Raw genomic sequence first — 10,852 nt, 5'->3', positions numbered from 1 at the left:
ATTATACATAGCAATTTCCTAAACTCACGTCTCAGATCTTTGAAAATTTCAAAAACATAGACATCTCTCCCCCAGAATGTCATGGCTTGTTTGGATTAATGAGAGCCATGCACTACCACTATAATTAGAAATGAAACAGTCCAGATCAGTGCATCTGGAAACACGTCCTCTTTATCACACCTGTTTTTTATCAACCCAACACTACATTCTTGATATTGAGAGAGGAAAAAAAAAATCCGCTGAGGATCTCCTGAGGTAACACAAATAAGGAAATAGGAGCACAGCAAAATCTGTCCCTGTCCAGGAACTGGGAAAGGAAACAGAAATCAGCTTTCTGTGTCAGCAAACAGCCCCTGCACACCAGCTCAGCACATACCTAATTTTAAATTTTTTACTAAAGGCAGCCTTCTTTGTAAAGCTCTTAAACAGACAAGGACTTTCCCCTCAAAGTAGGGGATGCCATGAAGTGCCTTGCTGGCTTAGGCAGAGGTTTAAGGTACTTGCCAGCTCAGAGCCTGGAAGAACAGCAGATGCCAACAAGCCCCAGACTGTGAAGTAACAACACAAATACCTGGAAAACACCATTAGCAAGTTCCCTAATGATTTCTGGAGAACATATCATTAATACTTAAAAAATAGTTCAGCTTTACTACTGTTCTGTGATCTACTTTGTGAGGAACTCAGGTACCAAAACAGCTGGGATGCTAAGAACCCTCCATGAATAATGCCCCATTTTCATGTCTATCTAACATAATTATCTAACAATTAAAATGCTGCCATGGTTTCACCGTTTGTGCTGGGGAGGCAGCAGTAGCTGAGTGTTAATTCAAGTGCAATTAATATTAATGACACCAGTCCCTGCACAGGGAATTCAACTGGAATTCAGCACTAATTTGTGTCCTACTGGAGTTTGTCATGGGAGCTGCTGACCAGTTACCTGTATGGACCAGACAAAAGTAACTATGTTTTATAGGAAGGCCTTTCCGATTCACACGTTAATTTCAAAGAAAATTTATTTGGAGTCAAGTTTCCATATATGGGACATAATTTATTAGTAATGAAAGGAGTGAGGACAGCAATAAGCCTAGTTTTTCTTGTAAAGTCTGGGTATTGAATTTGTAATTAGAAGGTGCTGTGTTTGTTCTGAGGAGCCTGCAAGGACACTGATCACTCTCTCTCCTGCTATTAGAGTCAGAGCTCTGCTATAGTTCAGCTGCTAAGAGCCACTGGTGTCCTTATAAAGCAGTAGTTGGATTGTTCCCCCAAAGCAATGGCAATTGTCCTGGAAATTCCAGCAGGAATGGTTAGAGGGGGAAAAAGGTGCTCTTTTCCAGAGCTTTCCCACTGGAGATGAAATTTTAACAGCAAATAAAAGGCAATAAAAATATTTGGATTTCAAGCAGAATAGAAAGTCTTAATAAGACTTTGTGTCTTTTCTGGCCAGACAAGTTATGACTTTTGGTCCACATGAAGCACATACATCAAGAATCTAGACATGATTTACACGTTGTCACCAATTTGTATAAATGCAGAGCTTCCAGGAAATGTAGTGGGGAAGAACACAACAATAATTAAACAGTAATAATTATGTCAGTGTTTCTGACACATCTGGGCATTTGCAGACCATGAGCATTAGTGTAGCAGGGTGGTGCCTGACTTGAAGTGAGTTACACAGTCGAGTTTCTACCTCTAGGAAAACAAATTTGACATTACTTCTGCCACTACTGCATTTACCAACACGTACAGGGCTGTCTCCAGCAGACAGGGAACCAGAACAATGATGGTCTTAGAATAAAGATGTAAAATAAGTCAACTCTTTGGCATAACGAAAATAAAATGGTTTGGAAAACACTGCTGGGAAAACAACTTGAAATTAAAAACTGTGCAGTACTTTTAAACAGAGCTTCTTGGGAAGTATTTTAAATTTTTTATTGCACTGACAGTATCTGACAACCTTAAGGGTAAGTTGCTCTCAGTTAATTTCAGTTTTTATGTGAAACATCAACAAATATAAGCAAAACTGAGAAAATGTGACTGCAAGGTCACAGAGTACTGAATAGATATTGATTTTAATATCTTGTTTTATCTCCCTCTTACACAGATCTGACGGGCCATTGCTGTTCACTTGCTCAAAATATGTTAATTCTAGAAAAAAATGTAACAGGAATCTTTCTGTCTTAATGAAATTAGTGATTTCAACACAGGACAGCGATTAAAGTATATACCACAAGCTGGAGACCTGGTTTTTTAGTCTCAAACTCTGTTAACTATTTTTCTTCAATATGCAAGTAATTTATCTCCATGTGACTTGTCTTCCTATCACAAGAGGAGGGACACGACATACTCACAAACCTATTACGTTTTCTGTCTTTTCTTGGGTACAAAATATGGCTCTATGACTTCTTTAAATCCATGGCAGGACACCAGCCAAGAGAAGGTATGGGATAATTAGACAGAAGTCCAAACCCAATGTTAGTTATTCCCACAGCAGCTGCAATGCATCATGACTGTAAAAAAATAATAAAATGCAGCAATTCAAACCATTCCTTCCCAGTATAAACTCAGAATTTCCCCTGATTTTTTGCCCTTAATGGTTTGCTTTTCTAAAAGACTTGCTAAATCAAAAGGAGGAGATTTAATTATTCATGATCGGGGATTAAAAAAACAAACAAATTCCAGTAAGGACCCTTGAAACTCAGGAAATAAAAGAAAGTTTAATCAGCATAGAGGCACAACACCTTGCCTGATAGGTCTTACTAACAATACAAAGCAATAACCTCAGGTCAAAAGATAAGTTACAATACATGCAAAAACATCTGGAGTGTGCACTAAGTAACACATTAGTTATAGGTACATCTGTCAAATAAACATAGATCTACTCTCCTAAGTAACAAAACATCAGAGACTATTTAGGAGTAAAGGTACAACGGAACAACCATTGTTGAGCAGTGTATTGGACACAAAGCATCCAGGACAGAGACACTTGACCTTTGGAGGCAAAAACTGTAACAGGCAAATAGCTGAGAGCCAGATCCCCAAATACTTATGAAAAGCTCTCAGTGAAGCCTAATGTATTATCAGAATGAGGTCTGAAGGGTTTTGCCCTTAACGAATAACAGTTATGAGTGGGTAAAAATGTCTCTATGGGTGAGAATTTTCAATCATCTAAGCTTAATGTTGCTGTTAAGACTAAAAGGAAGAAAGACTGAATATCAATACAAATAAAACAATGGTTTTTTGTAAAACCCTTAAAATAAATAATAAGCATGAAAGAAAATTTGGGATAATGAACGTGTCCTGAAATCAAAATCAAAATTATTTAATAAATAATTAAAGTAGTTAAGTTCCTTTTTATCCTAGAGAACAATAATCAGTATTAAAACCAGGAAAGCAGAAAGTGGACCTCCTCCTCACTCTTTAATAAGGGTGATCAGTCCCAGTTATCACCTCTCACTATGAACATAGGTGTCTGTGTTTCACAGGACTTGCCAAAAGAAAGGGGCAGAACAAACACTTACTGCCACAGGTCTGGTTTTCTTCCACAGGACGACCAAGTCATGGGCTCAGCCCATAACAACACTGATGAATTGGAAAGGGGAAAGGGATGGGGGAGCAAAGGCTGGGGTGAAGGCAACTCTAATCCTGTATCAGCGTCAGACAAGTGCTCTGTCTCTCACATGAAGGGGACATGTCTGTGCTGCTGCCCAGGCCCCCAGGTCACTGTAGGCTCAATCTGGGCTGCTACTTATGCAATAAAAAACACTGCAGAGCTCCCCTCAGGCGTCACTGGCAGGTGTGCCCACTGCAACCCAGTGGGTGAAATTTGCTATATCCCCATTGCTGCCAGCCAGCCCCTTCAGCATGTACCTGGAGTGTTCCACAGGGAGCAGCCCCTCCATCCCACTGGCACAGAGGAGCTGAGGAGCTCAGGAAGGCAAGTAGAGAGGTGCTTCAGCCCTTCTCCTCCTTGTGGATCCTGAAACAACTGGGCTTTTCTAGCTCAACTTGCAGGAAAGTGAGTCTGTTTTGCTTCCACGGTGTAAAAGCTGTGATGGACAAGATCCTAAAAGACAGCAAGACCCCATGACAAAGTCCTCACTCAGGGACATGCTCCCTAAAATGCCAGAGGCAAACAGTGTGTGTTTGATGACTGAGATTTCCATCCTTATGTGTTATGTGGCTTTGGTGGAGTGGCACAGGGGAGCTGGTGACAGGAGCTCCACAATCCCTGTGCGCCCTACAGGGAGAACGCTGGTTACACTGGGACCAAGCAAAGCCTCACACAAAGCAGGTTGCTGCTGCCTATGGACCATGGCCACAGCCCATACACGGCAGCAGGACTGTGGCAGAGGCACTGGGGCCACTGACTGGTGAAGCACAGCCCAGCACACAGCTCTGCACTTGCTGTTCCTCCAGAACAGTTGATCCCAAATTTGGTTATAGGACTGCAAAGCTGGCGAGGGTTGTGGGTAACAAGGTGCATCCTCATTTTTTCAGCCACTCACCTCCTGTGCTTTAACGAACATATTTTATCCCCAAGCAAAACCAGCAACATTAGACATCAGCAAATCAAGCGTTACTGTGACCATAATATTTTTTTGTTTGTTTGTTTGTTTTTGTGGTGGTGGTGGTGTTGCTCTGAACACAAATCAAGTACGTACGCTACTCTAATCATTCTAACCTCAGTTGTGCCCCTGTCCCAGGAGGCAAACTTTGGCATATGAGTAGTCTGTGCTTTTCCAAAGGGGCTGAACTATCACACTGCCTTCTGATTTTAAGATATGGATGCTCAGCACCTTTGGAAAAGCCCAAGTCTAACCCTTTGTCTTCCTCTCTGTCCATCTGCCACACGAGCACAGCACCAACCCTGCGTGTCACAAACACTAAAATAAGTCATTGAATGTTCTGAACCAATATACAGAAAGTACAAAACAACCAACCATGAACAGAGCAAGATGAAGAATTGTACCCTGTAACCCTAAGAACATCAGGGAAATTTGGTAAAATGGGGTACAGGCAGATAAAGCAGCAGTTAATAGTGTACAACAAAGATGCCAATTGACAGAGACAGTTGTTACACATTTTCTTTTGAACAAAGAAACAATAAAACAAATTTAGGAAACCACTTTCTGGACCACGTTTCCCCTGGTGCTTCATTACTTCAAAGTGTTTTCTGAAACTACTAAATGGTAACTGCTTTTGTACAGAAAATACACAGTCAGTTGGTTTTGTGATCCAAATAAACCATGCTTTTCCTCATATCATGCACTGGGATGCAATCAGCTTCTTGTCAGTCATTAGTGAAAAGAAATAAACACATTTGACAACAAAAGGTTTCTATAAGTAATATTTTTCATGTTCATTTTCACAGCAATCATTAGCCAGAACTATCTAAAGCGTTTCTGGCATTTCCTTCTCTCTTGCTGTCTGCTCTTCTAATGGAGGAATTTTCCAGTATCTGTGACACTTACCCATGCAGCTATTTACAAAGAGATGGTCCTTGTGGATAAGAACCTTAATGAAATTTACAGTTGCTAAGGTACATTTGTAAATGCTGGCAGTTACACTGAGTCAGAACAAATGGAATTCATTGTGCAGCTTGGGGCTGGGCCAGCAATATAATTAAAGTGCAAATAAAGAAAAAAACCACAAGCCAGGCAGGTCCATTTTTCATCATCAGCGTTGAGAAGCATCATGACTGTGGTAAGATATGTCAGATCAAATAGGCCTAGGTCACAATCTGTTTTAAGCATCTGTCTCCCTGAGAGAATTTAAGGGAGGTATACAGTGATATAGCCCTATTTATTCAACTGGCTGAATATCATTGGAAAAGTAAGGACACTTTTCCAGCCAATTTTTTTTTCAACAGTGCTAACACCTGTGTTTTATAGTATGATGCCCTTTACAACATAGATTTGAGCTCAGTTTCCATGCAGCTATGACAGGCCACTCTTGATCAGGAAAATGTAGGAAGTACCCACTAGCTGCAGAAATGACATCTACCTGGTATGTCACAAAAGCACAGGCTCTGAAAACATTTACAAATAACACATTTTCTCATACATATGCCCATATGCAAGTGATCATTACTAGCTCAGATAAAAATACATACTTTGTGTTTGCTGGCATTCAACATTTGCCACTGATATGTATGATTTTAGAGCTAAGTTAGTGCTGAATGGTTGAACAAGAACAAATAGACATTTTTCAAACCACTGATTCCAAGTGAAACGGAACTGTCACTCCAGCTCTGAGTGTTCACTGCTGGTCACCACCCACTGCCAGATCAGACATTTGTTTCTCTCCACAGTGTGTCCAGAAAGTGCTCTGTAGCCCGACTTGTCAGAGAAGTTGCAGGAGGTGCAGAGAAATAAAGTGCCTTTTCCAGGGCTGCGTGCAACACGACTCACCATCCCACCCACTGCGCGTCCAGATTTCTCACTTTGCGTTTCCCAACTGGGAAGGCTGGCAACTATGTACAGCTATTCCACTAGTCCGTTTGCTTTCCATGCTGTAAATACTCTCATGGATGAAAAAAAATATTTACAAATCATTTATAGGTACAATCAGTCATCTTAGAAAAGGCTGACAAGACATTTAAAGAAGAAAGTCTTTTATAAAAGTACATTAAACATACAGCAAGTGTTTTGAACAACTGCAGGTCTGAAGTTACTAGATGTTCTCTTAATGCCATTCCAAAATAGTAGATGACTGTTAAAATTCTGATTTCTCAGTGAAATTAACACAATATGAGGACACCACCACCATTGCTGCCTCAGTGGACACACAGTTAGCCATCAACCCAGCCACCTCATTTTGCTTACTCATCTTAATATACCTGAGTATATTGCCACCATTTAAATCTGTATTCTTAATTTGTCACATTAAGATGGCTGCAGTGAGAGCCTGTTCACAGTAAAGTCTCCTATTTTCCATTAAATCATAGTCCCTATGCAAAACATTATCTTTGCAAAGCAACAATCACTTAATCCAGGTAGGAAGTGTCTTTGTCTTCCACCTCCAATGCTCGTTTTTGTTGCCAGAGAGGGAAATGCTGTGAGACTCTGTACCTCTTATTGGCAAAGAGAGCTGGCATTCTTCCCAAAATTTCCCTTGCTGTCTTTAGGCATGCATGATGCTGTTCATTGTACTAAAGCTTTCTGTAGACTCTGAGGCAAAGCTGAGTTTCAGGCAGGGAGTCTGGGCTCAATCTTCAGGGAGAGCTCATACAACGTATCTTCATCTATAATCAGCGTCTTGTCAAGTAAATAGTGAGTGACCTGGAATGGAGAAAACACAGATGGACAGACTGCACAGAACAGCCACAAAAATTTCTCTTCTTTCCTTCCCCTTTCAGCCCATTTCGGATCCTGAGATGCCCTCATGTTGTTTTCTTGAGAAACCCAACAGCTCATTTGGATGCTGCACCTACCTGCAGAGATCTGGGAATTAATTACAGCCTCTTAGGAATGGGCAAATCGTTTGCCAGGTTACCTCAGCCCCAGGCTCCCCTTCTGGAGTATGAGATTAATCTTCTCTGAAGCCACAGACCAGCTTTGGTCAAATTTGCATAACTCCCATGAGGGACAAAGGGGAAAAGAACTGTAGGATGCCTCAGCAGGTGCTTGGGCCATGTCCTGTCCCCTAAATCACTGGACTCCCAGGGCAGGAAGAACACATTTCTCCTTCAACCCCTTACACCCTCGAAGCCTGCAATCCCCAAGACCTTCCAGAGAAGGAGCAAAAAACTTCTCTACAAAGCATCAAAAGGTTTCTGCCAGGGTGAGGGTGTCCCAGCCCCAGATGACCCATCCGTACATCTGTGTGTCGTCTCCTCTATGTGTGGGAGCAGAATACACTGATTTTTGCTTTCAACAACAGCTCTATCTGAGCTACCACAGCTCTGATTTCAGCACCAGGTGAGAGCCTTACCTTCTGCTGATGATCTATGCGGTAGGAGGTCTGCTGGAACTGCCGTATTTCCCTGATAATATGTGAGATCTTTCAAAAGAATACATGTGTGTAAGTACAACTTCAGCTAAGCCACATAAATCAAGAATTTTGCACGAAGTTATTCAATTTATCTGGGGAGGAGGGAAGGCAAGGGCAGAGATCATCTCCTTACAGCTTCCAAGCACTTCACTTTCCCAAATCAACCATTTATTCTGCAGTCAGCCTCAAGTGAACAACCTTGACTCTCCTCTCCTCACACTGAAAACACCTCTTTTGCCTCGAGTGACTGCTGCAGTGTATGGCCCTAAGAAGGGCATTAAGCTGAGATTAGAAGAGAAATTTCCATGCTTCCCTCTGAGGTGTTGTTACAAAAAGCATTACATGGCAGTGGGAGAGAAATCAACTTTAAAATGCTTTTTAGATAGACCCTAGTACACTTTGAAAAGAACATTGTGACTACTGCTTCCTGGTGAATCACTGCATTCCTGTAATTCTGGTTATTTAAAAAAAGCTTTTTGTTGCTCCTTCATGAGCTCCAGACAGCTGCTTTTTCTGTTATTTCTCAGAGAACAAACGAGGGGCAAATTCACCCTATAAAAATACCCAGTTTACCAGAAGGTGGTGATAGAAGACTGGGTCGAATAATTGCTCTCAGACTGCTGCCTATCTTGCACAACACCAATACACCTGTAATTCTCTGAAGTGAAATTCAAAGGAGTTATAATGAAATCAATAATTAACTCACATAATTAAACACCACCTGTTGGGAAAGCATACAAGAAAGTGAAAATTACCATCCTCATTTTGGAAAAATTGACAAGTCCTTCCTCAGTGAAGTTGGGTGTTCCTTCTTCGATAAAGGCCAGGTCCGTCAGGTACATCCCAAGGTAGGGAACAGCAGGTGGGTTACAACTGAAAATCAATAAATCAGCATACTTGCCTGTAGCTACACTTGTAAACTGATTTTTTTCTAACTCACACAAACTTTTATTACCTAATGCACTTCTAGTCAATGGACTGCATTTATTTCCAAGACAAACAGCTCCTCTGACTTTGCTTGAGTTATCTGCTCTGCCTGTGACACATTGAATGTATGCTGTCCAATATCTAATATTAATGGCACCTTTTAAACATTCCAGTAATTATTCTAGTTGTTCAATTCTTGGCTTCTCTCAAGATAATTTAAAGTAATATCGTATAATTCAATCCTGAAAAACCTGCTTCCAATTACAAAACTTGCAAAAATTCAGGTCAATACCTAAATTGTAGAACCCTTTTGGATACCAAAAGGTCTGACAGAATGTCAGACACAATCTGGCAAATGAATTAAAGAAGCCAGTACTCGAGGACTACTGTACAAAAGAAGGAGGATGTTTTCCAGGGGGCTTGGAGGCCACAGGCAAGGAAATATCACTGTGCATTTGTCCTGTCCTTATGTTCCTCTCATCATTTACTGTCTGAAACAATATGAATGGATCTATGATCTGACTCAGGCTTAGTCCCAAGCCCCAAATTTCTTATTTAGAGCAAGAAGTCTGTGGAATCCTGTTTCTCATAAAAAAATTTATTTATCAAGCTGACTTTACACTTACCAAAAAAGTTTATCCGTGTACACAAAACCCCAACAGGGAACATTTCCAAAGAAAAATAGTATAATTTGTTTCAGTAATTCTCTGGAGCTATTACATTTATACATGAGGGGAACTAAATCACAGGATATTCAGCAAAACAATAATGCCATATAGAACCAACTTAGAATTTAAAAGATTTTTAGTCCAAAAATATTACCCAGAATTATATTAATTATTAAAACTTAATCAAAGCCAATTCTTCTTTAGTATGTACTATCCACTGCTTATAACAAAACATTTGTATATTGTAGGAAGGCATACTTTTTGAGCATTTCTCTAAGGTTTTTAAATCTTCCTTCAGATGATACAGTCTTCTGAAGCTTGTCCATGAGAGCCTTTGTCTAGAAAGAAAATGCATTACAAATGTCATTGCTGGTGCACATACAACTGGGATTAGATTTTAGAAAAGGTGTAATTAACTTAGCATCTCCATTCCACTTTCAAAAGTAATAAAACAGGCATTAAGATTTCAGCTTTATTGCTTGTTAGTTCCTCACGTATTTCTGAAAATGGAGACTAGGCAGCATTAAAGATTTTCCTACAAGTGATATACAGAACCTGTGTCAATACTAACACTATTAGCCTGCAAATTGGGGAAAACCCATGAGTTCATTAAATTAATGGCCAGAAATTCAATTTACTGTTATACAAGAATATAAAGGACTTGATCCTACACGTTGCTGAGGATCCTCAGCTGTATTTACTGAAGTTGGTGACCGTAAAGGCTGTTTTCTGTCTTGTAAGCTGGTCTTGCCTCCAAGTTCCCAATAAAAGCTGAATATGTATACAGAAATATATTCCTGTCTTACACAAGTCACATTCAGTGGGCATCATCTGAGCCTGGTTACTTCATAAATGAAACAAATTTGCTTTTCAGCCTGTTTATGCTACAGACTGGAGACAGTGTAGAGAATGATGAGAAATTCATCATTTTTGAAACAGAAATTCCAATTAAGAGAAAGCTGTAGGCAGAAACAGTCATTTTCTTCTAAATAGCAGGCTGATGAAAAATTCAGATTACATTCCCAATAAGTACCAGAGAACTGTGCAACCACATCAATCTGCTGTGGTTTTGTTTTTGTTTTGTTTTTAATTGAAAAGTTTAAAAATTGAACAAATTCTAAACATAGAACTTTCCAGAGGTGACCTCTTTTATAACAGTCTGTATTGAAAGGATTTTTAACATATTTTTAAATAAAAGAATCAGAATTTGTTTTTAAATAAAAGCACCAGCTATGAAACAGCTATGAAAATCAGTCAGAATGTAT

General features: G+C 40.0%; 1 protein-coding gene across 2 annotated transcripts in view; it reads right to left on the bottom strand.

Annotated features, from left to right (window-relative positions):
* Nucleotides 1–2,695: 2,695 nt before the first annotated feature.
* RASGRF2 (Ras protein specific guanine nucleotide releasing factor 2) overlaps nucleotides 2,696–10,852 on the bottom strand; it is a 122,897-nt gene continuing 114,740 nt past the window's right edge. For both annotated transcript variants that reach the window (XM_032675762.1, XM_032675763.1), the window contains exons 24-27: nucleotides 9,846–9,925; nucleotides 8,748–8,865; nucleotides 7,933–8,001; nucleotides 2,696–7,280 (exon numbers count right to left, since the gene is read on the bottom strand). In XM_032675762.1, the coding sequence (XP_032531653.1) occupies nucleotides 7,188–7,280; nucleotides 7,933–8,001; nucleotides 8,748–8,865; nucleotides 9,846–9,925 (360 nt within the window). In that variant the 3' untranslated portion in view covers nucleotides 2,696–7,187. The remainder of the gene's footprint in view (nucleotides 7,281–7,932; nucleotides 8,002–8,747; nucleotides 8,866–9,845; nucleotides 9,926–10,852) is intronic.

This window comes from Chiroxiphia lanceolata, chromosome Z, assembly GCF_009829145.1.
Source record: "Chiroxiphia lanceolata isolate bChiLan1 chromosome Z, bChiLan1.pri, whole genome shotgun sequence".
Lineage (NCBI taxonomy): Eukaryota > Metazoa > Chordata > Aves > Passeriformes > Pipridae > Chiroxiphia > Chiroxiphia lanceolata.
The sequence above is the reverse complement of the archived record's forward strand: the minus strand, read 5'-3'. Positions and strand labels throughout refer to the sequence as shown.